At 47.5% G+C, this 27,292-nt stretch overlaps 4 protein-coding genes across 4 annotated transcripts; 2 read left to right on the top strand and 2 right to left on the bottom strand.

Moving 5' to 3' along the window:
* The first annotated feature begins 3,138 nt into the window (after nucleotides 1-3,138).
* LOC117651423 (uncharacterized histidine-rich protein DDB_G0274557-like) lies at nucleotides 3,139-20,104 on the top strand. The gene is made up of 3 exons (XM_034395467.1): nucleotides 3,139-3,162; nucleotides 19,492-19,781; nucleotides 19,991-20,104. The coding sequence occupies exons 1-3, from the start codon at nucleotides 3,154-3,156 to the stop codon at nucleotides 20,025-20,027; spliced, it is 336 nt and encodes a 111-aa protein (XP_034251358.1). The 5' UTR covers nucleotides 3,139-3,153; the 3' UTR covers nucleotides 20,028-20,104.
* On the bottom strand, nucleotides 11,783-15,117 carry LOC117651421 (early nodulin-75-like). Its single transcript, XM_034395465.1, has 3 exons — nucleotides 14,962-15,117; nucleotides 12,108-12,391; nucleotides 11,783-11,897 (listed from the first exon to the last, which is right to left on the bottom strand). Exons 1-3 carry the CDS (start codon nucleotides 15,007-15,009, stop codon nucleotides 11,861-11,863), a joined length of 369 nt encoding a protein of 122 aa, XP_034251356.1. The 5' UTR covers nucleotides 15,010-15,117; the 3' UTR covers nucleotides 11,783-11,860.
* Nucleotides 20,105-21,796: 1,692 nt separating the features above from the next.
* LOC117650771 lies at nucleotides 21,797-24,981 on the bottom strand. Its single transcript, XM_034394372.1, has 5 exons — nucleotides 24,960-24,981; nucleotides 24,602-24,682; nucleotides 22,564-22,726; nucleotides 22,316-22,489; nucleotides 21,797-21,958 (listed from the first exon to the last, which is right to left on the bottom strand). Exons 3-5 carry the CDS (start codon nucleotides 22,663-22,665, stop codon nucleotides 21,797-21,799), a joined length of 438 nt encoding a protein of 145 aa, XP_034250263.1. The 5' UTR covers nucleotides 22,666-22,726; nucleotides 24,602-24,682; nucleotides 24,960-24,981.
* On the top strand, nucleotides 24,537-25,141 carry LOC117650770. Its single transcript, XM_034394371.1, has 3 exons — nucleotides 24,537-24,583; nucleotides 24,642-24,788; nucleotides 24,918-25,141. The coding sequence occupies exons 1-3, from the start codon at nucleotides 24,537-24,539 to the stop codon at nucleotides 25,066-25,068; spliced, it is 345 nt and encodes a 114-aa protein (XP_034250262.1). The 3' UTR covers nucleotides 25,069-25,141.
* Nucleotides 25,142-27,292: the final 2,151 nt, after the last annotated feature.

Genomic DNA, 27,292 nt, shown 5'->3' with positions numbered 1-27,292 from the left:
TCACTGCAACTGCATATCGCCACAGAAATATGCCATAAGTTTGGCACACTAGTTCGACGTCAAGACACATCTTTTCACGTGTAGGATGTCTTTCAAAACCCAATAGACGATGAGCGAGAGGGGCATACGGAAATTACACCAATTGTTACAACCCACCGATTTCACACACAACTTCCACTCGCACACTCAGCCCCCTCACTTTTTCACCACCGAAATTCGTTCATGTGGTAAACAGACCGTGCTGATTCTGAATACGGTGGTGGTTTTGAGCAGGAAGCACTCCTAGTAGTTTTTTTGGTGCTTACTTTGAAACCGCTAAGGTAAAAGTCGGAGTACGGTGGACATTTAGTACGCGTTCTGAAAGTACAGTTCCAATCAATATACGATCTTCAAATTCAAGCAAGATAGTCACTATTAGTTAAAGATTTGATGGGTGTGTGTGGAATTCGAAGATTTGAATGGAACGCAGGGTTATAGAGCCGCAAAGTTGGTGTAAGGTGCGAATGGACATGACGGAACTTACAAAATCGCCCCTTTTGGCCCCTCTCCCGCGTCACATGTTAGCTTTGAAAGTCCGTATCCAAAGGGAACAAGCTATTCTAGTGCCAAACAAGATTCTTAAGTGTATGAATGGACTGCACTCGAATAAGTTCGCTCTGGGGAGGGTGTGGACACGAAAACGCCCTCTACGCGCGGAATCACCCAGCGCCTGCGAGGTAGGCCACTGTATCGTCCTGCGACGCACCGCTGTGGAGACGCTGGCCTACCTCGCCCCTGTCGTCTTCACGGGGCTGAGGTACACTCTAAATGTTCTACAGTGAAGATTCTCCATATTATGGTGAAAATGTTCCATATTATGGTGGTGCAGCTGACTTCGTAACATACCATAGACAATTCACTGTACCTTATAGAGATTTTGACGAATTTCGTTGGTATTATGGAGAAAATCTCCACCATATTATGTTGGTGCAGCCTTTCACCGTAAGGCATTTACTGTGTAGGCCACCGTCTCCACAGCGGTGCGTCGCAGGACGATACAGTGGCCTACCTCGCAGGCGCTACGGGTGCATCAGTGACGAGCGTCTGCTAAAATTACGTGTCGTTTGACGATTCTAAACGTCTTGGGACTAAGCGTTCCCGTTTTTAGGACCAACCAGGGATGAAAGAACGAAGTTCCAAGATACGGTCATGACAGTATGATCCAAAACGGCCCTCCGCAGTGAGTCAATCTCGCCACCAGCCCGACGCTCAGTCAGACAGCCGCTTGCAGCGTTGCACCACACAGACACGCAGGGTCAGTAGGAGACATGTGGGAGACGAGGTGAAAAAGGGACAGTAGTTGTTTCCTCACCCTGAAAACCTTACAAACTATCTTAGGCCTTACAAAGAAAAGCAGCTACTTATAACATAGTATTTTGAGCATACATACGTAACATAACAAAGGAACATACATAACAAAGGAAATACTTCGTAACTTACAAGCTATTTCTTCGGATAACAAAGTAAATTAATTTGTACTATGTATGCTCAAAATACTTCGTAAGGTTTTAAGCGTGCTGGGCATGATCACATGACATTTAAGAACTCATGCCAAACCAATGCTATCATATCCACAATGAAAACATTCCACTTGGTATGGGATGGTAGGAAACGGTCCCAGCCAACTCTACATCCGATCCATTCCGAGGGAGACCATTTCGTCGCCCTGCTGTCGCAACGCTTCGAGGCGCCCCACGAGTGCAACGGTCCTCCGCCATCAATCGCTCACGCCGGGTGGTTATCCGCCGGGCGACTCAGGAGTCGCTTCATCGCTCTGTCTCTCTCGTACTCATGGGGCGTCCCGTATAGGTGTGAGAGAGACAGAGCGACGTAAACGACTCTCGGAGTCAGTCTGCTTGTGGTTATCCGCGCGGCCGTTTCCGGGGCTCGTGCTCTCCTTCGACGGCATCGGCTGTGTCCTGTCCGCCTCTGTGCTTTTGGCGCGGGGTGTCCGGATCCAGTTCCGAGAGGGAGAGACAGAGAGAGAGAGAGAGAGAGAGAGAGAGAGAGAGAGAGAGAGAGAGAGAGAGAGAGAGAGAGAGGAGAGAGAGAGACGCTGTGTCGTGTGCGGTGCGCCCGGCTGGCAAGTATTATCTCACCGCGGCGAAGTGGCGCGGCGGGGCGGCCGCGTGGGCGAGCCGGACTCGTGCTCTGCATGGCCAACAGATTGACTCCGAGAGTCCTTTTTCGTCGCTCTGTCTCTCTCGCACTCATGGGTCGTCCCGTACAGGTGCGAGAGAGACAGAGCGATGAAAAACGACTCTCGGAATCAGTCTGCACGACCAGCACGGTGCGGTGCGGTCGGGGCAGTGCCGCACAGCTTGAGCTTATTGGAGTCCGTGTTGCATGTCCGCTCCAGACACACGCCCCGCGGCGCGCGCTCGCACTCGCCGCGTGTGTTTTTCTTGGTTCGGCCCACCGGCGGTGCCGTCGCCACCCTGAGCACAGGCCCCGCCCCGCCGCGCCCCGCCCCGCCCCCCCCCCCCGCCCCGCCCCGCCCCGCCCCGCCCCCCCCGCCGCGCCCCGCCCCGCCTCGTCCCGCGGTATCGCGCTCGCACGATTGCGGCACGCCACTGTCGCGTCGATCGTCCCTCGACTCGCACTCCTCCATTGTCCGCCAACAAAGCGCCAGCCGGCTGCTTCCGAACAGTGTGCTCCATCCGCCGCTCTGTCTCCCTCGCACCCTGACGAGCCACTCCGTGAGTGCGAGAGAGACAGAGCGACGAACGTACAGCGTTCGGAAGCAGCCGGCGGCCGGCCCTGGGTCGGTATCATCGCATAACGGCGTGGCTGCGTGACGCGCAGGGCGGGGCGGGGCGAGGCGAGGCGGGGCGGGGCGGGGCGGCAGAAAGGGAACCGGTCGGGATGGGCAAGCCGGCAGGGCGGCCAGTGCGGTAACGGATGACGCGTCAAGGTCACATCGCCACCCTCGCGCCGCGTCATGCAGCGGAACTGATTCCGTGAGTCGGTTCCGTCGGCTCCGTCTCTCTTGCACCCGCACGGGACGCCTTCGTGAGTGCGAGAGAGGCAACACGTTTCTCGGAATCAGCCTGAAGCCCTTGCAGACGCCAGCACCGACACCGCAGCCAGCAGTCTCATCGCGCGAGTACTATTATGTCTATGGTACGAACAGTGCCCAACAGCTGTCTCTCTGGCACACCTCCAGGGCACCACATCAGATCACCGTAAAGCCATTCGTAAGTTTGCTTGCCACAAATTTGGCAAGCCGCGTTGAATGCCAAATTTTGGCAAGCTTTGGTCGGAAATGTTCACAAGTTTGCCGAATTTCTGCCAGCTAGGGAGTATTTCCGGGCGAAGCTGGCCAATTTTTGACATCCAAAACGGCTTGCCGAATTTGTGGCAAGTAAATTTACCACCGGCTTTGCAGTGATAAGTGCGACAGAGACAGAGCGAGCCGGCCGGCGCAGGGAATGACCACGCCAGTGCCGCGGCGCGCGTGCGTCATCTCCATTGTTATTGTAATCGTGCAGCAAGACTGATTCCGAGAGTCGTTTTCGTCGTTCTGTCTCTCTCGCACCTTTCCGGGAGGTCCCGTGAGTGCGAGAGAGACAGAAGAGCCACGAAAACGGCTTTCGGAATCAGACTGCCGCCGCGCCACGCGCTTCGAAAATCTAATAGACGCGAGCTCTCTCCTCCGGCCGTGGCCGCGGAGTGCCGCCTTTGGTTCGGAGGGCTCACGTCGACGCGTGAGGCTTTCGGGGACCTCTTTGTCGGCCCCCAAAGGGCCGGATCGTCGCCCTGTCTCTCTCGCACCTGTAGGAGACGCCCCATAGGAGCGAAAGAGACTGGGCGACGAAAACGCCTCTCGGAATCGTCCGCTGCATATTACACTTACCGAAGAGGATGAGCAGCACTCCGGTGTGTGAGTCAGCCGACGGGGCCGACCGCTGCAGCCCCCCCCCCCCCCCCTCTGCCCCGCGCGCTTCGCCGGCAAGACAACTTTCTCTTTCTTTCAGACACAACCTCAGTCAACCACACCGCGCCATACCGCCCGCCCCTGCGTCTTGAGGTCCCAGTGGAGTGGGCCCGCCTTTGGCCCGCCTCGGCTCGGCTCGCCCCACACTGGTAAAACTAAAGCGTAGCATTACCCACTGTTTTCAAGCGTAATCAGTTTACGCTTGAAATCAAGCGTAACAGGCTCATCCGCCAAGATTTCCCCTATCTAAATGCATGGGGGAATTTCTAGCCTATGCTTGATTTCAAGCGTAACGTCTTCAAGCGTAACTTTATGCTTGACTCAAGCATAGTGCTACGCTTTAGTTTTACCAGTGCACATCGCGGAAACGCGGAATCGGTCTCGGGGGTCAGAGAGTCCGAGAGAGAGAGAGAGAGAGAGAGAGAGAGAGAGAGAGAGAGAGAGAGAGAGAGAGAGAGAGAGAGAGAGAGAGAGAGAGACAGACAGACAGACAGACAGACAGACAGACAGACAGCGGGGACGCCAAACGCCTGTTGAGTCCTCGTAAAAATGATAGCCCGTTAAACGAATCGGACGCAACAAAACGCGGAGCCACGCTTAGGACGCAAGTCTCCTGCTGCAGTCTACAACCTTCTAGCACTGCCAAACCGAGTGAGGAAAACTCACATCCAGATGAAGCTCCGGCACCGTGTGCTTGTCGACCGGGGATAAGTTTCTAGTTAGGGGTTCAACTAGCAGCCTTGGGGTGGCTTCACGTCCATAACTTAGGCGGGTTGGGTCCTTAGGAGGACCATGCCCACGACTTCGCCGCTCCGCTGCATGCGTACGTGCGCGGGCTCAAGCTCAAAAGCACTTTGACACTGCCATGCGTCTCGACCCCAGCAGCGCTTGTGCGCAGTTTGGTGACACTTACGGACATCTCATAAGCTGAGGACGGACTTCAACGTTGTGATTCCCTTCGCTTTGCGTGATTAAATCCGAGGGGGCCACCACCCCCGTAATCCTGTGTACAAGTTTGCTGGTAATCTCTGGTAATCCATGGCGTAATCACGTAATCCTTGACAAAATTCTGTCATTTTTCAACGTTTTGAGTCATTTTCCAACGTTTTCGAGCTATTTTTCAACGTTTTCGAGCTATTTTTCAACGTTTTCGAACCAATTTTCGAAAATTTCACGCGTAATCCCTGGTAAATATCCCGTAATTCCGTAATCTTGTGTACGCCTGAAATGAGAGTGGTGGCCCCCTCGATTAAATCTTTGTGCCGATTTCTGAATCATTGTCCTTTCAGGAGTAAAGGGAAGCATGATGTGGAAACGGTGCACCTAATCTTACCTTGTTTCGGCTGTCTTGGACTTGGGTCAGAATCTTACATTCTTAAAAAAAAATGTGTGTTTTCAGAGTGTGTTTTTGGGAGGCGTGTTAGCACGGCACACCCGAATTTACAAAAATGTTACCTCATTATTAAAATAATTTCTAATTAGAGTGACCCAACTATTTCGCGAGTGCATACCCCCGCGAATTCGACACTGGTCATGCTATTTGGAAAGGACAGAAAAATGTGAATTTCTGCACAATTTTATGCAGAGAGTCACGCAGGTATAAAATCGTGCATCACGACGTACAAAATTCTACATAAACATGTAGTGTGTAATAAAATAATAACTAATTTTAGAGATATATGTCACATTATTATTCCCTCCTTTCACTCTGCGTGGATCTGATCATTTTCACCGGGCATATTCAGTGCAGGACAGTGGGCACAGAGGGCCAGAGGAACGGCGCCGGCAGCCAAAAAACTCAAGACGCGTTTTGAGCTCCAGAGTCCCTTGGGACTGGAACTGAACGAGTGACACCACCAATGAATTCCTTGTTAGGAGCGCAATCCATTGTTGGGGTTACAGGTTCGGTTTGAGTTTCACACTGCAAGAAAAAGTGTGGATAGTACAACAAAAGTGCAACAAAAACTGTACAATAAAAGTACGACAGGGATTGTAGAAAGTACAACGAGAATTGTACAAACGACAACGAGCCCTGGACTGCACAGCACTCGTCATGCCGGTTCCATTGTACTTTGTACAACAATTATTGTTGTACTTGAAAAGTACACTAAATTCCTGATAAAAAGTTTGCCAGGAAATTTGTGTACTTTTGTTGTGGTTATTTCCTGTAGTGCACTTAGCGACTCTTAGAACTCAAAACGCGTCCGGGATTTCGACCGCCTCCAGCGGTCTTCTGGCCCACTTGTGGTGTAGTGATCTTTAGGCTCAAGTGACACTCACCTCGGGGCACACATCTTTAAAATCTGCCACACTCTAAATGTTGTACAGTGAAGATTCTCCATATTATGGTGAGAATGTTCCATATTATGGTGGTGCAGCTGACTTCGTAACATACCATTGAGAATTCACTGTACCTTACACAGATATTTTGACAAATTTCGTTGGTATTATGGAGAAAATCTCCACCATAATATGTTGGTGCAGCCTTTCACCGTAAGACATTTACAGTGCAAGGCGGTGAGCAGGATTTCACTGCAATATTGCCGCACGCGGTGAAGTAAAAACAAGCCGCCGCCGCAGCGCCAAAATACGCGGGAGCAGTCGGTCCATGGCTGGAGGCACGCCTCGAGGCGCGCACGACCCGACGCGCCGGCCGGCGAGGCGCGGCGAGGCGCTCCAAGCGAGACCTTGAACCTGGCCTACTTGTTGTGCGGAGGGCTGCCGGGCCGAGGCGGACGTGAGGCGGGCCGCCGCGCCTTGTGGACGGGCTCGCCGACGACGCGCCGCCACGCCGCACAGTGCGCCAGAGGACCGGTCACCAGCATCATCGGTGGGGGCGGCCACAATCCCCACGGAAAAAAAGAATTTGTTGTGACAACGAAAATGTATGTTGATTTTGGGATAGCTAAAAAAAGTTGTTGGGCGTACTACCAATTTGTTGTCAGAACGAACATTTCGTTCTGACAACGAACTATATCGTCAGGAGTACTAAACACAATAAAAATGAATGTTTGTACTCCTAACGAATAATTTGTCGTGAGAGCAAAGTGTTCGTTCTCACAACAAATTTATAGTACGTCTAACAACTTTTTTTTTGCTATCCCAAAATCAACATACATTTTCGTTGTCACAACAAATTCTTTTTTTACGTGCCGGACGCGTTTTGAGCTCCCGAGTCGCTAAAAAGGTTTCGCGCCGATCGTGTTACCCCGCACTGAAAAACCAAACGTGGTCCAGACCGCACCACTGCACTGGTAAAACTAAAGCGTAACTCTATGCTTGAGTCAAGCATAAAGTTACGCTTGAAGACGTTACGCATGAAATGAAGCATACTCTAGAAATTCCCCCATGCATTTAGATAGGTGGAATCTTGGCGGTTGGGCCTGTTACGCTTGATTTCAAGCGTAACCTGATTACGCTTGAAAACAGAGGATAATACTACTCTTTAGTTTTGCCAGTGTGGTGTGGTCAGATGGGTGCCATTTTGATCGCATCAGTTGGTGTGGTCTAGACCGCGTTTGGCCACGTTTGGTGTGGTCTAGACCACGTTTGGCCACGTTTGGCCACGCTTGGTGCGGTGTAGACCACGTTTGGCCACGTTTGGTGCGGTCTAGACCACGTTTGGCCTAGGGATGTGCGTATAGTTCGGTATCGAATCGAATGGAATCACCCCCGATTCGATTCGATTCGGGGACGGCCGGATCTCTTTGCTTCGACCCCGAATATTCGAAATTTTCGAATCGACAGTGGTTCGTCTTCGAATCGGTTGCTCCGCAACCGTTGAATTTCGCGCGCATAGCGTTGTATTTATGCCAAAGCAAGATCAGATACTTAATTTTTACTTCTTTTTGTATTCCTCCCAAGGGAAAAAATCCCTATGATTTTAAATGGACGGTCCCTTTCCGAAGGGGCCAAGCCCCATCCGAGAAAGGGCTTGGCCCCTTGGGAAGGGCTCAGCCCTATCTGCCATAGGGCCGGGCCCTATCAAGTTAGGGACCGGCCCTATGGACTTGGGGACCGGCCCTTTGAGCTTAGGGATCAGCCCTATGGACTTGGGGATCCGCCCTCCAGACCACAAGGCCCTATAAATCAGCCTGCCAGTTAGGCAAAATGTGGGTGATTTAGGTAGGCAAACCCGCTACACACCTATTAAGGGTATCTTGTAAACGGCTTTAGATAGAGTGTCGGCGACACTACCATTGTTATCAGCTTCAAAAGTTTACTCAGGAAGCGTTCCTTATATTGTACATTGATGTTCAAGAGGCAGATGTTTTGAACACTTGAACACTCCGCGGCACGTCCCTTTCCAAAGGGATATTTCGCGGCCCTTTGACAAGGGGACTGTCCCTATCCATAGGGGCTGGCCCTTCCATGGGGACCGTCCCTATACCAAGGGGCCGCGAAATATCCCTTTGGTTAGGGACGTTAGGGATTTTTTCCCTTGGGCATGCTCTATGCCCTTACAGAAAATGTGTTTTGAAACTAACTAATCTTTTTCAGTTTCAGTTCGAATTCGATTCGATTCTGAATCTCTAAAAGTTTGATTCGATTCGACAACTTTTTCCAGATTCGATTCGAGTTCGATTCGAAACTTTTTCTTGAGATTCGATTCGATTCGATTCGAACTGAAAATCCTTGATTCGCACATCCCTAGGCCACGTTTGGTGCGGTCTAGACCACGTTTGTTGCGGTCTGGACCACGTTTGGCCACGTTTGGTGCGGTCTAGACCACGTTTGGCCACGTTTGGTGTGGTCTAGACGCCGCACCAAACATACCAAACGTGGTCTGGACCACACCAACACGGTAAAAACGGTTCCTGGTTTTCCCAGGAACTCCCTGGAAATTGCCCATGCCTTCACCATTGGCTTCCTGGGAAAACCAGTTTCCGTTTTCACCGTGAACTGATGTGGTCAAAATGGCACCTATTTGACCACACCAGTTGGTGCGGTCTAGACCACGTTTGGTTTTTCAGTGCACCAATGGCTTGCTCCCCGAAGGAGGAATCCCTCGATTTTGGTCTCCGAAAACAGTCAAATCAAGCGCAAATTACTGAGAGAACAGAGTCAGTTCGCCATGGATACACGGGCCATGCGTTGCCGCCAAGGCCGGACCAGGTTCGCCGAAAGTTTGCTCTTCCGGCTGAATGAGTGCGCGGGAAAGTTCGACTCGCGCCAGGCGGAAAAGGGACTAGGATCCCTAGACTACTCCAGGCCTATAACAGAAAAGCGCTTTCGTCGCTCTGTCTCTCTCGCAGTATCCATGAGTGCGAGAGAGACAGCGACGAAAGCGCTCCGACCTCCAAAGCGATCAAAGTTTCGATTACTCAGCCAGAGCAGAGCACTGTGTATGGAGTAAAGAGGGGGAGGGGGCAGCGTCCATTGACTCCGTGATTCGGTGGAACTCGGGCGGAGGTTTCAGGAGGCACGACAGACCGGCGGATCCAGACAAGAGACTAGCCCCTTGATCTAGAAGTGGGCTGCGCAGGCGGGCACAATGGCAATAATTGCAAACAATTGCCCTTGCAAGTGCCTGCTTCCAGCGACACTGCCCGATCAACGTTTTGCCTGTACGGTTCCACAGAGAGGAGGGGCGAACCCTTCGACACCAAGTCCCCCACCCCCTTTCCCTCCATTGCCTGGATCCGCGCTGGACGCGGCTCGCCTGCCCTTGGCCAGGGAAAAGCCCCATTGTCGCCGGGCCCACACTGTGGCCACTGCAGCCGTTGGGGCACTCCGCCGGTCCGGCCGCACGGCCTCGGCTGACCCTGGGCGTGGCGTGGCGTGGTGGAGCGGGGCGGGGCGGTGCGGTGGCTTAGGCCGCTGGGCCCCGGGGACTTTGAGGGTCGCGTGATGCGCACGCAGCGACTCAGCGCCGCTGGGCCGCCAGTTCCTGCTTCCGCGGGGACGCCCCACGCGGGCGGAGGAATGCTACGCGAAACACATGAGACGGACCTCGGTCCAAAAATTGACATACTGCACATGTACTTCCATGGGCCACAATAACCTTTGCTATGTTTGTGCATACACTCAGAATGTCGTATAAGGGAAGTTGCCAGAATTGGGGGTCCTTGTGGCTCAAAAAAAAAAAAAAAAAATTATTAAATGTCGTTTTAAATTTTGAAGCCACTATACCGTTGACTTGGGGACATCGCAGCATTTAAATAAGAGCCTAAATAATATTTGCATGTAGCAAAGCTTTTCCTGCGTGAAAATAATAAAACTGAACCTTGCAGACACGCTGCGTGAAAATAACTTCACTATTATATATTATACCTGTATTATAGGGCTGTGTACGAAGTATTATAGGAGTCAGCCCCCCTTGGAAAGGAGAAACAACGAAGTTGAAGAAAAGGAGGAAGAGCTAGGGAGAGCTAGCTGATGGCAAATTAACTATGAAGAGGGATAGACAAAGCTTCAGTCGTTGTACAAAAATTATTTCTCTAACGCAACCTTCCACCTTAAAATTCTGCTGTGGATCCCCCACATCTTTCAATCCTTAGTGGTTAAAATTTCCTTCATTTTCTACACTGTTAAAAATAATCGTAAATCTACGACATTTTGTAGAACAATTATGTCGTTTTTAAACGACATATTTTGTTACGACTCAAGTCGTAAATATACGACTTGAATCGTAAATTTACGACATATTTGTCGCTAATTTTGATAGCGACACGTTTCGTTTTATAACGAATTAAGTCGTAAATTTACGACTTAATCGTAAGTCTACGAACAATCGTAAATTGTCTTTCGCATATGTCGTTCAGTTATGACTTCAGTCGTACATTAACGACTCTTGTCGTAAATGTGTGATATGAATCGTAAATGAACGACACAAATCGTAAATAAGTGACCAAATTGTAACTTTTCACCAACTTTTCGGGGATTTCAGGTGTCAAAATATGTAATCGTGATTACGACATTGTCGCAGAGAAATGATTTTTTAGTCGTTCAGTTACGACGAAGTAGTTTAAGAACGATTTCCGTCGCTATGAAAATTAGCGACTTTTTTGTCGCTAATTTACGACAGAATTTCGAACAGTGTAGAGCTCATGCCAATGACAAATAATTTCCTGCCGATTTCCTTTAAAAAAAAATGAACTTATGACCAGCGCTGCGGTTACACATGCAATATACGTAATCAGAATTTTTGAGGTCAAGAGAACAAACAAATAAACTCCAACAACTTTTTTGCCTGCCATATTCCATGCTACCGGATGATTTACGATGCAATGATCTTAATCCATACAATAATATTTCAAATTAATTTAGTTAATACCCCTGCATGATCTGTAAACTGAATCAACTCCCATCACTCTTGGAGTGTCCTGTGTTAAACGAATTAATAAAAGGAACTTGTCGCTTGGCCTTGACTGTAAATTACACAAAGAGAATGGTTTTTGAAATAAAACTGGATACACCATTAACTAGGCCGCTGAACGAACTCCTGCATTTTAAGCACAATTCAAATTTCCCCTAACCCTTACTTTGTCTGTGATCTGATTTGCCTTCAAGGCAGATGTTTTTTTTTTTTAATTTCCTTGAAACCAGCTCGTCTCCTCTGAATTCAAACAGTACGCGCTTATCTGTGCCGGACCGCCCACATCCCACGGGCCAATCAGAGGCCTCTCTGGTGCTGTACTGTAGGAGGGTCCCCCAAAATGCAAGTCGCGGGGCAAGTACAAACCTCGAGGTGAGGGCTTGTAAGAGTGTGTCTCCAGGAGTGTAACTTACTTAGTTCTCACATTAGTTTTGTGTGCTCTTCTGATGCCGCTAGGAATGTGGTAGAGTAGGAGAATTAAAACAGCGTTTCAAAATGTATTCATGTTTATTCAAGATATGCCTGACGCGGTGACTTCGAAAACACGTCGCTCATAACTCGGGACTTCATCGACCTCCGTTTCCCAGAAGCCCCCCCAACCCCCTGCAAGCGGAAAAGACAATTTAATTTACAAATTGCAAAAAACGTTTTTAGTAGGAATTCAGTAGTGCGGGGTGCAATGAATGTCGTTGGTTAATCGACATGTTACGTAACGTCTTCTGTCATTCTCGCACTCACTGGCAGTCCGTAAGGAGTGAGAAGAGCAGAGCTCTAGAAAAGCGTTACGTAATAAGTGGACGTTTTGCTACGTACTTCTTCTTCAGGTCGGGGTGCAACACTGGCTTTGGGGCGAGGATCTTCGGCGCGGGGGCGGGCTTGGGCTTTGGTGGACTGCCAGAGGGGGAGCGCTTGGGCAGGTGGTGGGGCTTGTGGTTGGGTTCGGGGGGATGATGAGGGCCATGGGGAGAGCGCTTGTGCAGGGAGTGGGGCTTGTGGTTGGGTTCGGGGGGATGATGAGGGCCATGGGGAGAGCGCTTGTGCAGGTGGTTGGGCTTGGGGTTGGGTTTATGAGGCTCCCCTGCGGCTTGCTGGCAAATCTGGAACAAATTGGCGACACAAATAATTATCAATTTTTAGCAGATGATACCTTTACTCAAAACATACCTCAAACTACAACTAAAAGATACATAAAGGTGTCAGCTAGCTTTTACTCGAGAGTCCAAAAACCAAGTGCGTATCCTAACAATATAATAGGGGCTGTCTGCCGGGGCGGGCTGTGGCTTGCTGGCTGTGGCTGGCTGAATGCGGCGCAGCCTGCGGGGAATTCGACAATGGCACCCCCTCCTCGCGCGCGACGGCCTGCGCGCAACATTGACAATCCCTCCCCGATTCAGCCCAGAGGCACCGGGTGCTCGCAATCCAACGGGCACGGCGCGGCGGTGCAGGCCAGGGAACAAAAGACTCAGTTTAAACTGAGTTTTAACTGAATTTTAAATACTATATTTGGAATGAGCCCATACTATCCCGTAGAAGAAAAAACCAAACGAGTATCATCTGCTTTCATTAACGTTCGTTGAATGAGATTTTTGAATCTGAAAGCCTTTTTGGCCCGCCCTTCTATTCAAAAAATAGGGGGAGGGCCTATGCATTTGCCTTTGTGTCTGTGTGTTGTTGTTGTTGGTGTTGTTGTTGGTGTTGTTGTTGTTGTTGTTGTTGTTGTTGGCGTCTGTGTACAAGGAAGGAGTAGAGCTAGAGTAACCAGATTTGGAGGGTACTTCAGGAGTACCGTCCAAACAAATAATCCGGTGGTGCAAATCCCGTCCGGGTCGCACAAGGGCTGCTGCAGGTGCATCATGGTTTACATGAGCGGGAGGGGGATTTCCGCCATTATTGGTGCTAGCAGGGCACATAGGGGTATTTTTGGAATCGGGGCGACGAGACAAGATGAATGGACCTGCTCCCGACCCCATCGGCCGCTTTTACCGGTTGGCCAGATCAGGATCTTCAAAAATCGGGGTCGACCGACTAAAAAAAATTATTGCAGATTTCGATTGGTCTCAGCAAGACCTTTTCAACGAGGGGTCGGAAAGGGGGTCCAGGAGCCCGACTTCGTCTATTAGTCACATCAGGATCTTGAAAAAAGGGGGTCGACCGACTGAAAATTTTTACTTAAGTTTTCGATAGGTCTTGGCAAGACCTCTTCAACGAGGGGTCAGAAGGGGGGGCCAGGAGCCCGCCTTCATGAGTTATGGGAAAAAGCGCGACGGACTCGTTTTGAGCTCCTGCTGTGCCTCTATTGCAAGGAGTTGCAGTAGCATGGCAAATACGGGTATTTTCGGAATGAGGGCGAAGAGACAAATGAAATGGGCATATTCCATATTCCAAGGACAGTTGGAGTAAAAAGTGTAAGGACTATTGCATATTGTGAATAGAAGGGCGGGCCTAAGTCACGATGGTACATCGATAACTTTGCTTTACCCGCTCACGGTGTGTGTGATGCGAGCGGGCCGAAGGCCCGGGCCTTCGACTGGCCAAGTTGGGTCTGATGCGAGGGCCGAAGGCCCGAGAAAAGGCCGCCGGCAGGCCAAGCTGGGCCGGCCCCCTGTCGAACCGAGTTGCCGGCGCAGCGAAGCGGAGCTGGCAACTCGGTTCGACGTAAGGGCGGGCCCTAGTGGGCCCTAGCTTGTTATATTCCTACGAGCTGTGAGCTCTTCAAGCGTACACCCACAGAGGAGCAAAGGTACAAATGCTTCCACAGGTCGCGTTAAATGTGCTCGTTTGTGTTTACAAAAGAACACTGTCAAATGAGAACTCCACACACTAAATGTTTATGTAGAATTTTGTACGAGCCACTTGCACGATTTTGTGCATGCGGGGAATTTGCATTATATTGTGCGTGAAAATGCATAAATTTATGCAAATTCACGCACAATTTTATGCACGACGGCACACAAGTTTAAAATTATGCATCACCACGGACAAAATTGTACATAAACATTTAGTGTGCACACTTCCTGAAGCGGAGTCATTTTTCTCACTTCGACGTGTAGCGTTTGCAGTCTTCACTCTTCATGAGTGTTGTAGCTCACGGAGCCTCTTTCTCTTATGGCATGGTGCAAACGTGGAGAAGTCCACACTTGAAGTGTGGAGACTGCAAGCCGTGCTCGTTGTCCAAGAGGGGAGACTGCAATATCTACGACACTCCACATTTAGAGTGTGGAGGTCTCCCCAAAGGTTCTCTCAGTGAAGGAACTTCTGGTTTAGCCTTCGAATAAGGAGCATCCTTCATGATCCACTGAACTGCTGAATCGTGGCGAAGTAACATAAAAACTTCGCCCAATTGTGCATTGGCCGTTCAATCATGTGCAAGAGACGAACGCACGTCCTAGCACTGCACTAGCAAACCCAGTGTAGAGAACACTCCTCACTTCGCTGAAAAACCAAACGAGGTTTAGACCGCACCGCTAGTGCGGTCAAATGAATGCCATCTTGGTGCATCGGTTGCTTAGGTCTAGACCCAAGTCCGCGTTTGGTTTTTCAGTGTTCCTGGTGCAGAGTTATTCTTTACACTTGGACGGGTTTGTTCGCAGTCTCAGGAGGTGCTAAGGTGCAGAAAATGACCACAATGCTCTGCGCAGTCGGGAAGCGAGACGAGATTTCAACTTACAGCCAGCACAACGACGCCCAGGAACAAGGCGAGGACGGTGAGCTTCATGTTGGTGAATATGCTGTGCCTTGCGATGTCGAGGCTTGAATAGGGCCGTGCCCTTGAAAGCAGCGCACGGTTTTGTCATTTCTTTTAATGTGCTGAGCACGATCGTACGGGTGGTGCAATGCGCCGATGCTTCGGCACGAATAATCACACATTCATCGAAATGTAATACCCGAAATAATACCTTTAATACTCTACAACACCTAGAATGTATAACACTTCGTACACTTTTCAGGAGAGTCAGCCTCTTGTAGTAGTTCTCCGTAGCCCCCTTGTCAATATTCTCCGTAGGGCCTTACAGTATTGTCTGTAGGACCGTTCAGTCTTCTCCGTAGGACTACCGTCTTCCAGACCCTACTGGGAAGGCTGTACGGTCGCACGGAGAATACTGTATGGTCCTACGGAGAAGACTATAAGATCACCCGAAGAATATTGTTAAGAGGGCTACGGAGAATCCTGGCAAAAAAATACAGATTTTTCCCTACGTTTTTGGCAGTGTTGCCCAACCAGATAAAACTGAGCTGAACAGAGCTTGTTGCACGGATGCGACGAACATGCAGAGAAGAATCGTTAATTCGATCCCTCTCAGCCACCGCTCCCTAGTACTGTACGCCTTCCATTTTGAAACCTTTCGATTGGTAGCTGTCCCAAAATCACCAAACACAGCGAAATTAGGGACAATGATGACTTAATTGACCCCTGATTTGTTGTAGTGTGTTTTTTTACTCGCAGACCATCTGGTGATCAGTTCTAATGACGCACTAGCCGTCGTGACCGAGGGGCAAACACGAGGGGTACCTCACTTCAAAAACAGGTGTACACTGACTGGTGACTATACTCAATTTCCACTTTGACTAGACTGAAAATATCACGAAATGCGTTGCAAAAATACTAAAATTGGGACAAATTTACACTCCAAAAAATTTCAATACAAAATTCTGTAACATGGTTACGCAGTAATTTCCACTACAAATGTTACAGAATTTTGTATCAGCACTGATACAAAAATTTTGTATCACGCGTTACGGTAAACTGTTTCCCGGTTACAGAAATCTGCAATGCAAAAATCATAAAAATTTGTCGTTTTTATAAACAAAATCTGAACCTCAACGATCGTTCGTTCCTACACATTCGCTCCGTCGCCCCTGTACTCCCGAATACCCGGAGAAACCGAACTGCGTTCTTCGGAACCGAACCCCGGTCCCCTGGATTGCCAGCTCGGCATGCTACCGCTTGCGCCACAGCGCCGTATGGGGAGGCACGCCTCAGACTGTCGATGACACCGAGCGGGCACGCTGCATGCCCAGGTAGTGGCGGGAAACGAGCCCTGCGGCGCGACAGTTAGAGTTCCTGGCCCGAAGCTTCTAAAGTACCATGCCCCACGTTAGGACTTTTCACCCGATCAACTGTGATGTTAAAATTAAGCTCGTAATTTTACTTTAAATTTGCGTTATTAATTTTTGCATCAGACGATATGTAAACTTGTAACGATATGTTACGGTTTTCTGTATCAGTTACAGTTATTTGCATAAAGATCGCATTTTTACATGGAACTATATCACTGATTGTGAATATTGAAACGAAAAGTACAGAATTTTGTATCAGTTTTAGAATTTTGATGCACTGATTCGTAAATTCGTAACATTCTTGACGTGATGCAAAATTTAGGATCAAGGATACAAATTTTTGTATCCGACTGACGTGTTATAGAATTTTGTATCAAGATCGTTACAAAATCCTATATTATTTTTTAGTGTACGTGGTTTTGCCGACTTTTTCAGTGACTAGACTGAAACAAGGCAGTGACTGGAGTCAGGGGTGTACACTGACTAGACGAAGTGAGGTACCCCTCGGGCAAACAACTTGAATTTTGGTGTACATTTTCCTTGAAATAACGTGAAATAACGGTGAAATAACGTGAAATAACAGTGAAATAACGTTGAATTAACGGTGAAATAACGTTGAAATAACGGTGAAGTAACGTGAAAAGACGCGAAATAACGTGAAATGACGCGAAATAACGTTGAAATACCCTTGAAATAACGGCGAAATAACAATGAAATAACGTGAAATAACGTGAATTTGAAATAACCGAGGGGGTAACGACTGGTAAATTTCGTGTCAGCCGGATTACGGATTACCCCGGATTACCCCGGATTACCCCCAAATTACCTCCGGATTACAACAAAAAAATTCCTGGATTACCCCGGATTACCTCAAAATTTTCCCGGATTACCCCGGATTACCTCAAAATTTCGGGTTATCCGGATTACGGATTACCACTTTGCTGTCAGCCGGATTCCCGAAGTCGTTACCCCCTCGGAAATAACGGTGTACAAATTTTGACGAAGTTGTTTGCCCCTCGGTCGTGACTGACCAGCTTGTGTTCAGTGACGCTCACGTCAACGCAAAACGAAAAGGTCTCTTTGACTTTAATTCACTTTGCAAACACAGATTTCAAAATGGAGGGCATACAGTACCAGGGAGCGGGGGCTGAGACGGATCGATTTTACGACTCTTCACTGCCTATTCGTCGCATCCGTGCAACAAGCTCACATCTTTACTTGGTATCGTCAGCAACAACCTATCTCTAGGAGCTACCGTCAACAACAAACTATCTCCTACCCTAAGCGCATTCAGATAAGTTGTTGTTGATGGTAGGGCATAGAGATACTCTGCAAACTCAACAGTTTACTCAGTACAATCTGTTCAAAGTATATTCACGAGGACACTCCCACGAACGTGTACTCAGCTGCATGTGAACTAAGGTGTGTAGTGATCTGAGCACACTCTCGTTGGAGTGTACTCAGCTGAGCACGCTCTTACTGGAGTGTACTTGTGAGTACACGCCAAATAGAGTGTACTGAGCAGACTGTTGAGTTTGCAGAGAAGACTGATGTTGATGGCAGCATGTTTAGATAGATTCTTGTTGACGATACCAAGTGTAGATAGGTGCTTGTTGCACGGTTGTGACGAGTTATTCTACGAACCTCACATTCGTTCGAGGGGGCAACCACGTACGATATTTGGGGGCACAAGATTTCTTGGGTCAGGAAATTTCGTCGGATTTCGTCCATTTTTAAGCCTAAAATCTGCCTGTTTTTCGGTTTTTATGGGGAAAGATTTCGGATTTTCCAGAGATTTCTGGGGCTCCAGGGGACCCAGGATTTCTCGAGTGGTTGCCCCCTCGCATTAGTTAGAGCGTGGATTTTGTCGCGCTCGTTTAGATACAATGTCACCACATTCATTTTAAATGTTGATCCACGTTCAAACAAATGAGACAAATTTATGAAACGGTCGAGTCACGCTCGGTCACGCTCCAACGAAGGTGGAATTGTAGTAAAACGAACGTGACAAAATCCAAAGCTTAGCGCGAACATGACGCCACGTTCGTTGACTTCAGTTTTATCTGGTTGGGCAACACGATTTATAGGCATGGTCGTTGAATTTGGGCGCCGAAGCACCTGCGCGGTGCACCACCCGTACGATCGTGCTCAGCACATTAAAAGAAATGACAAAACCGTGCGCTGCTTTCAAGAGCACGGCCCTATTTAAGCCTCGACATCGCAAGGCACAGCATATTCACCAACATGAAGCTCACCGTCCTCGCCTTGTTCCTGGGCGCTTTTTGGGGTGTTGGCGTAAGTTGAAATCTCGTCTCGCTTCCCGACTGCGCAGAGCATTGTGGTCATTTTCTGCGCAATAGCACTCCTGAGACTGCGAACAAACCCGTCCAAGTGTAAAGAATAACTCTGCACCAGGAACACTGAAAAACGAAACGCGGTCTTGGGTCTAGACCTAAGCAACTGATGCGCCAAAATGGCAGTCATTTGACCACAGTAGTGGTGCGGTCTAAACCACGTTTGGTTTTTCTGTGAAGTGCGGAGTATTCTCTACACTGGGTTTGCCAGTGCAGTGCTAGGACGTGCGTTCGTCTCTTACACGTGATTGTGCGGCCAATGCAGACAATTGACCGCAGTTTTTATGTTGCTTCGCCACGATTCAGCTGTTAAGTAGATCATAAAGGACGCTCCTTATTTGAAGGCTAAACCAGAAGTTTCTTAACTGAGACGAAGTGGGGGGAAACTCTACACTTTCAATGCGGAGGCGTGGATATTGCAGTCTCCACACTTAGACAACGTGCAGACTTTGCAGTCTCCACACTTCAAGTGTGGACTTCTCCACGTTTGCACCATGCCATAGGAGAAAGGCTCCGTGAGCTACAACACTCATGAAGAGTGGAGACAGCAAACGCCACACGTCCAAGTGAGGAAAATTACTCCGCTTCAGGAAGTGTGGATTTCTTCTTTGACAGTGTTCTTTGTTAACTCAAACGAGCACATTGAACGCGACCTATTGAAGCATATTTGTACCTTTGCTTGCTCCTCTGTGGGTGTACGCTTGAAGAGCTTACTGCTCGTCGGAATATAATAAGGCTTTTAAATTCAAGAATTGATCATTATTTGTGTCGCTAATTTGTTCCAGATTTGCCAGCAAGCCGCAGGGGAGCCTCATAAACCCAACCCCAAGCCCAACCACCTGCACAAGCGCTCTCCCCATGGCCCTCATCATCCCCCAGAACCCCACCACAAGCCCCACTCCCTGCACAAGCGCTCTCCCCATGGCCCTCATCATCCCCCCGAACCAAACCACAAGCCCAACCACCTGCACAAGCGCTCCCCCTCTGGCATTGGCAGGCCACCAAAGCCTAAGCCCAAGCCCCAACCGAAGATCTACGCTCCCAAGCCAGTGTTGCACACCGACCTGAGGAAGAAGTACGTAGCAAAACGTCCATTTATTACCAAACGTTTTCCTGCAGCTCTTTTCTTCTCAATCCTTATGAACTGTCAGCGAGTGCGAGAAAGACAGAAGATGTTACGTAACATGTACATTAACCAACGACATTCATTGCACCCCGCACTACTGAATCCCTACGAAAAACGTTTTTGCCATTTGTAAATTGAAATCGTCTTTCCGCTTGCAGTGGGTTGGGGCATCTTCTTGGAGACGGAGGTAGATGAAGTCCCGACTTATGACCGACGTGTTTTCGAAGTCACCGTGTCAGGCATATCTTGAATAAACATCAATAAATTTTGAATTGCTATTTTAATTCTCCTATTTTACCACATTCCTAGCGGCATCAGAAGAGCACTTATGTGAGAACTAAGTTGCACTCCTGGAGACGCACTCTTACAAGCCCTCGCCTGGAGGGTTGTACTTGTCCCGCGACTTGCCCTACCCGAATTGTTTGGCAACAATGGACTCACTTTGCAGCAAGTACACACGTCTAAAAGCATACGCAGCCCGCGGAAAAAAAAGAAGATTTTATGTGGCAACGATCATGTTTGTTTATTTTGGGATGGCACAAAAACGTTTTAGGCGTACTACCAACTTGTCAGAACGAACACTTTGCTCACACTCACACGACATATCGAGCGGCCCTTGTCAAAAAATCTTATCTGAGCGTTCCTCCCAAGAGAATCTTTTTTTAAACGCTGGTGAATTTCGCTTTGAGAAGCTCCAGACAAAAAAAAAAACACTTGGTCGGCGACATCCTAGGAGCGGGCGCTTGTGGTGTTTTATCGGTTCCTTGTATGCATACGAACTGCCGAAAAGACACTTGGACGAAATCCGACACCCCCTGTGGCTTTGGTACGGGTCTAAACACCCCAAAAACAGCTGTTTTCGAGGGTTTGGGACTAGATGGGTTCTCGCAAACCAAGATCCAAAAAAGTACCCAAATGGGTCTCAGATACTCAAAAAAATGCGCTCTTTTGAATGCCGTGTCGAACGAGGCTCTACGACGTCGGGTTTGGATGCTACGGGCTCTCAAAGTTGCTCAATTTCACTATTTTTACTGAAGATTATCATATCAGGGCCGTTTGAAGTAGACCATCGGCGATTTCGCTCCTCTTTGTCTTAAAAGGTGCCTACCCATAGGTAAACACCCCCACAAAATTTCAGCCATGTCAGGCAATTATTAGAAGAACTGTGAACAATTTAAGTTTTGGGTCATTTTTTGGGCAAAGCACAGCGTATTCGTCGTCACGAAGCTCGCCATCCTCGCCTTGTTCCTGGCTGTCGTTTTGCTGGCTGTGAGATGCAAAAATTTGAGTACCATCAAAAATAGGCAAAAGCTACATCTCTACTTCGTATTTCCATGATTATATCGTATTGTACCTTGACGTCAACGTAAGTCCCATGACTAAAATTAAATCATATTATATGTTCCTTGGACTATACTTTGACGTTTCGCGAGTGGTCGCATGGCGCGACGTTTTCTTACAATTGGACGTTAAAGGTTTTCACTACCTGTGGGGTAAATCGGGACAAGAAGTGTGTTGTTTTCTTCAATTTCCTACATAATTTTACTGCGGTGTTCAAAATAGTGGATATATATCTCCACCTTTAAAATGGAAACTGGTTAGCTTTGAGACATATGGACACTAGTCGACGGGAGACATCAGCCAATGACCGCAGGAACGAAAATAAAACGTTTACACCGAACTTAAAAGGTTTGCCTCGGAATGACTTTTGTCTATTCTTTGGCTCAACGCCAGTAACGGACCGTACAGTACAAAACAATTCGTGAAAGATGCACTGAAAAAGAAGCCGCATTTTTGCACGGAAAATGTAAAGTACGGAAAAAGGACGATAGGCTGTAAAAAAAGTCTTTTTAATAGGCTCGTGATTTTACAAAACAGTTCATGTTGCATTTTCTTCAAAACGTTAAAATTGGCGCTTTTTTTATTAGAGTGTACAGAGCGTTGGCGGTGGCCGCAGTGCATTCCTAGCCCGGCCTCGGGATGATTTCGAAGTCCATGTACCCACAGAACTTTACTGGTAATTTTGGTGCATCTCGACATTGGAGGTGTAGACGGTAACGCCCGTAAACCATCATTGGAAAGTATGGGAAGGTCATGTTCACCGGCTCGGTCATGTAGTACTCTCCCTGAAAGAGTGGGAACGAGTTCGTATGGGTGTGCCAATAGTTTGGTACTGGATCCAATAGGATCAGGCAAGATTCGCTTCGGAGTCGGATTGGAAAACCGTGCTTTTTTTTGCAGCGGATTCGAGAAATTTGTGGAAGTTATGACTGCTGCCTCCAACTTCACTCTGCTGAATGTAATTTTGGTCCAAAATGAAAAAAAAAAAGAAAAGAAATAATGGCGCTTAATCAGTTTTGGCGTACCTACCTTCCACTGCCCGCAAAAAATTGTGAAAATACTCATTTTTTCAAACCCTTTCAAGTCAAGTGTCAAGTCAAGTGTCAACGGATAAACGTAATCTTCGTTGAGTTTAAGCGTACCTTTGGAATGAAGCACGGTTCATTCTTGTCCATAGACGCCCCGGTATGTTTTGAAATGATACTGAAGATGCCTGGGGCATGGGCACGAATCACTGAACATCCGACGTTGGGGAACTTAAAATGGAAGGCGTTCTCTTTCCGCTCTCTTGGCCCCGTCACCGAAAAGCTAACAAGCTTTTCGAATCAAAATAGACACACAAAAAAGTCATATATTATATTTTAGAAAGCATTGTAAAAATTACACTCACCCAAAAGTGGTCCGCAACGTCTACTTTCAGTGACAAATTAGTTGTAGCGATCTGCAGGTCGAAAGGTCTTGAGGGATTGAAATGCGTAGTACGAATGTGCATTACTGCTGTGCCGTCTGAGGGACACGACGTTTACCGAGCACAGGAAGATAATGTATCAACCCTAAAAACAAAACCCCACGTTTCATTGTGCTGCCCAGGGTTGGCAACCATTGACAAAAATTATGTTTAAATTTTCTCTTTCACGCCGAGCTTTTATTTTTGCCAACCTAGGATAATAAATTTTACTCCTGTTTGGCTACCAACTGAAAATCTATTGTCGGTTATGAATCTTTAACACATGACACAAGATATATCTTAAGGGGGACATCACTCCAAAATGATAAAAAATCGCAACTTTTTTTTATGAGTTTATACTACAGACCATTCTTTTCTGCGGCGAATGGCGAAAACCGCATTCCGAAATTCAAAAAATTGCAGTTTTGGGAGGTTGTGGGCCGCAAACATGCATAGGGGAAAAGCCCAGTTTCCACAACTTTGATCGCGTTTTTCTCGGGACATAAAATTCCAAACGGTTGCAGGCCTCTAGGGCGCAGTTTTTGAGCTACAGCGGGGAGATTTAGCATGGAAGCTCCTACAACATGCCGCTATGGTGGGTAGCAAAATAATTTGCATTGGTCAATTTTTATTATTTTTTTAACGTTTAAAATTGAACAATTTTGACCAAAAAATTGAACAATATTTTTTGGCATGTAAGAAATACCACTTTAAATGATTTTTTAAATGTGATTGAGGTACCCACCATAGCCAGACATCTCAGGAAGGCTGTCACCAAATTTCGTTGTTCTAGGTCAAACCGTTTGGCGTCCAGCGCTGCAACCGTGCGAAATGGTCTAACCTAACACTCAAAAATGCGTTTTCAACGAAAGCGCTGTACTGCCCTGGCTGATTGACTTAGTGTGGTTTTATACTTTATCTGTCAAAATATGAACAATTTTTCTCTTTCCGTTTGGTTTTTATGACGATTTTACAAAAGCACTGTTTTCGGAGTGATGTCCCCCCTTAACACTGAAAATCTATCGGCGTGACTTCGTGCCGCTGCAGGGGCGTGAATAAAGTGTCACGCCAAAAAGCGGCATGACAGAAAAGTCACGCAATCGGCGTGACTCAAAAATTCACGCCAATATTTGTTGTGAATTTCTTGTCATGCCGGTTTTTGGCATCATTTTTGTCATAAAACGCGTTTTTATTCACGCCAAATGATTGCGTGACTCACAATGTCATGCCGTATATCGGCGTAAATTTCGTATCACGCCAGTTTTTGGCGTGACTTTTTGTCACGCCATAATTTGCCGACCATTACGTTTTCAGTGTTGAGCTTGCAGAGCGATGGAGAAAACACTGCAAGCCGGCGACAAATTACGATGACCTTGACGCCTGTTTCTTTGCTGCTCAAACACCGCAATTTTTAACCTCTCCGTGATGGATAGGCGTTGTTGATTTCGACTTGTTAGAAATGGAGACGGGGTAGGTAGGGCACTTCGAGATGGAGCAGTGTTGGCGATTGGCGTCAGGGGGCTTGCGTGCTAGAGTGGCTGGAGCTGGCTCAATTTGTGCACTGATATGATATGTGGCCTATCACATCCTGTAGCGCTCAAAATGATCTTCACAGGGTGACGTCAGGGCGTGCTAACTTAACAATTATTTGCGATTTTTGACATTTAATTTCGTAAATGGCTGGAAATAAAAGAGTTATGCATAGAATAACTTAAATCCAAAATGAAATTTTAAATTTAAGTTATCCTGTGCATAACTTTTATTGTTTACGAGATAAAGGCACCCACCCCTTGTCATGAATAGGAGAAAAAAGCAGTGAAGGGGTTCACATACGCAATGTAGGCAATATTGACAACAAATTTCGGAAAATCCTGTTGTACTTTAAGTCGGACCACGCGTTTTGAAGAATTTCGTTTATGGTTGCCAATCCTGCTCACAAAATTGTTGATGGAATTTCAGTGCTGTCAGCCCGTGTACGTACAGCAAACGAATTGATGTATTTGCTTTGAATGTGATTGCAGCCCAGCAGCAGCGTGCCCACCCAGACGACGAAGCACCAATTCTGCGACAAAGCATGGAAAATTACTCTCCATCATAACACCTCAGAATGGAATCTATGGCCTCACCTTCACAACACGGCGGGTACAAACCACGGTGAACACTTTCAGGTACGGTAAACGCCGCACTTCCAAAGTACGGCAAATCCCGTATGAAAATGAACGGTGAACGGCGAAAACCGGGTACCCTTTTCTTACAGAGAAAGCTAGAGAAAGCTAGGACCCGTTTTTGCTGTATAGGTTTCAGCGCGGCCTGGAACGTTGCCGAAGGCATGAACTCACCCTGAACATGGTGATGCACTGCGATGAGCACTTGCTGCCCGAGCCCAATAATACCATTCGGGATAGCGAAACAGCGATGGACACTACGAGATGGCATCACCGAAAATGAGATACTCGACACGACACCTTTCGTACGTACCTGAAAAGGATCACTCGTTGATAGGTGATACCAGTAGTGGTTTATGTCCACATTCACCTTAGTTCTTTTGAGAATATGTATACACACACTAAATGTTATGTACAATTTTGTACGAGGCATCGCAGTTTTTTGTGCCCACGAAATTTTCGTACGAAAAACTCTACATTTTTAGCCATTTTTGTACAAAATTGTACAAAATTTTGTACAAATTTGTACGAAAAGTTCGTGCGCACAAAAAACGGTAATGTCTCGGACAAAATTTGTACAAAAACATTTAGTGTGTAGGGTACAGCAAACACTGAAAATTAAATGGAAAGACTTGCTGCCAAAATATGACGGGACGAAAAGTCGTACCAAGTTTTGGTCGGACCAGAAAGTCACGCAAAATTTCGGTCAGACAAAAATGTAAGACTTTATTTTTGTCTGCCCATGGTACATCACTAAAAAATCTAAACGCTATGAATATAGAGCCACCTGGTGCAATGCTTTAGCATTTCACATGAAGTGCCGTGCATTGGCAACGGGGCATTTTCGGGGCGCATTGCACGTAAGGTGCAACACGGCTATGGCATTGCACGCATGGTGCGATATCTCAGTGCATGGCACCATACGTGTTTAGAATCTCAGTGCTGCATGGACCTTATTAACTGTGCGCTCTGTCTCTCTCGCGCTCACGGCACGCGCCCTGTGAGTGCGAGAGAGACAGAGCGACGTATCTACTCCCCGGGCAGTCGCTCGGCAGCACACGAGCCGAGGCGGCTCCTTCAGGGCGCGAAGTGCGGAGGGCCTGGCCCTCGGCCTGCCGCAGCGGGCGGGGCAGCGATGATGACGCCCTTCGAGCCCTTCGGACGTCACTGGGGCGTTGCGCAACGCCCTGCCATATCCCCAGTCCTCTGAGAAAGAGAGAGAGAGAGAAAGACAGACAGACAGGACAGACAGACAGACAGACAGACAGACAGACAGACTGAGAGAGAGACAGAGAGAGAGAGACAGACAGAGAGAGAGAGGGAGAGAGAGAGAGAGAGAGAGAGAGAGAGGAGAGAGAGACAGACGGACAGACAGACAGAGAGAGACAGAGAGAGAGAGACAGAGAGAGAGAGACAGAGATAGACAAAGAGAGAGAGTGAGAGTTTTTTTTTAAGTTTTGAAAAGTGCTTATTGGGAGGATTCTGATTGCACATTTGGGCCAACGGGTGCACAGTGGGACAAAAGAACGAAAAATGAAAAATAAAACGTTAACGCTAACAGCAGATGATGGGAATGGGAATGTTGATTTACGTATCGCAATTCACGATTAACACGTGCATGGTTTAATTGACGAAAACGTTAATTTTGATTTAACTATTAAAGGTTTTATTCGAACAAGTTTCTCATATGCTAGACCCGACCAGCCACTCTATCAAGTTGATTCCCGCATTGTGCTGAAAGGTGGAAACGCGAAATGCAGCAACAGAAGCCACGCTACGACAGCCAACTTCACTGCAAAGCTAGTGGTAAGTTTGCTTGCCACAAATTTGGCAAGCCGTTTTGAATGCCAAAATTTGGCAAGCTTTGGTCAGCAATCTTCATAAGCTTGCCAAATTTTGGCAAGCTGCGGAGTATTTCCAGGCCAAGCAAACCTAACCTAAGCTTGCCAAATTTTGGCAAGCTTGGGAGTATTTTCGGGCGAAGCTTGCCAATTTTTGGCATTCAAAACGGCTTGCCAAATTTCTGGCTACCACCGGCTATTGTGTAAAATCAATCGTTCAACCGCTAGAGGCTAAAACCGCAAAATCGGCGTTAATATTTTGAATTTTGAAAATGTGAACACCCAAAATGTTATGTACAATTTTGTGCGAGACATCACAGCTTTTTGTGCGAACGAAATTTTCGTACAATTTTCGTACGAAAAACTGCACATTTTTCGCCATTTTTGTACAAAATTGTACAAAATTTTACACAATTCTGTACGAAATGTTCGTGAGCACAAAAAACTGTGACGTCTCGTAAAAAAATTGTACAAAAACATTAAGGGGGAACATCACTCCAAAATGATCAAAAATTGCAACTTTTTTTTATTAGTTTATATTATAGACCATTCCTTTCTGCGTCGAATGGTGAAAACCGCATTCCGGAATTCAAAAAATTGCAGTTTTAGTAGGTTGTGCGCCGCAAACATGCATAGGGGAAAAGCCCAGTTTCCCCAACTTTGATC

Source organism: Thrips palmi, unplaced genomic scaffold, assembly GCF_012932325.1.
Source record: "Thrips palmi isolate BJ-2018 unplaced genomic scaffold, TpBJ-2018v1 HiC_scaffold_5, whole genome shotgun sequence".
NCBI lineage: Eukaryota > Metazoa > Arthropoda > Insecta > Thysanoptera > Thripidae > Thrips > Thrips palmi.
Note: the sequence above shows the minus strand (reverse complement) of the source record. Positions and strands in the feature narration are given on the sequence as shown.

Excerpts from the sequence above, each read along its gene's own strand:
- LOC117651421 (XM_034395465.1), bottom strand. The coding sequence starts at position 15,009 with ATGAAGCTCACCGTCCTCGCCTTGTTCCTGGGCGTCGTTGTGCTGGCT. Across the intron at positions 12,392-14,961 it reads TGGGCGTCGTTGTGCTGGCT|ATTTGCCAGCAAGCCGCAGG; the intron begins GTAAGTTGAAAT and ends AATTTGTTCCAG. Across the intron at positions 11,898-12,107 it reads CACCCCGACCTGAAGAAGAA|GGGGTTGGGGGGGCTTCTGG; the intron begins GTACGTAGCAAA and ends TTCCGCTTGCAG.
- LOC117650770 (XM_034394371.1), top strand. The coding sequence starts at position 24,537 with ATGGTTGCCAATCCTGCTCACAAAATTGTTGATGGAATTTCAGTGCT. Across the intron at positions 24,584-24,641 it reads GTTGATGGAATTTCAGTGCT|CCCAGCAGCAGCGTGCCCAC; the intron begins GTCAGCCCGTGT and ends ATGTGATTGCAG. Across the intron at positions 24,789-24,917 it reads ACCACGGTGAACACTTTCAG|GTTTCAGCGCGGCCTGGAAC; the intron begins GTACGGTAAACG and ends TTTGCTGTATAG.
- LOC117650771 (XM_034394372.1), bottom strand. The coding sequence starts at position 22,665 with ATGCACATTCGTACTACGCATTTCAATCCCTCAAGACCTTTCGACCTG. Across the intron at positions 22,490-22,563 it reads ACGTTGCGGACCACTTTTGG|CTTGTTAGCTTTTCGGTGAC; the intron begins GTGAGTGTAATT and ends TGATTCGAAAAG. Across the intron at positions 21,959-22,315 it reads AACCGTGCTTCATTCCAAAG|GGAGAGTACTACATGACCGA; the intron begins GTACGCTTAAAC and ends CCACTCTTTCAG.
- LOC117651423 (XM_034395467.1), top strand. Across the intron at positions 19,782-19,990 it reads CACACCGACCTGAGGAAGAA|TGGGTTGGGGCATCTTCTTG; the intron begins GTACGTAGCAAA and ends TTCCGCTTGCAG.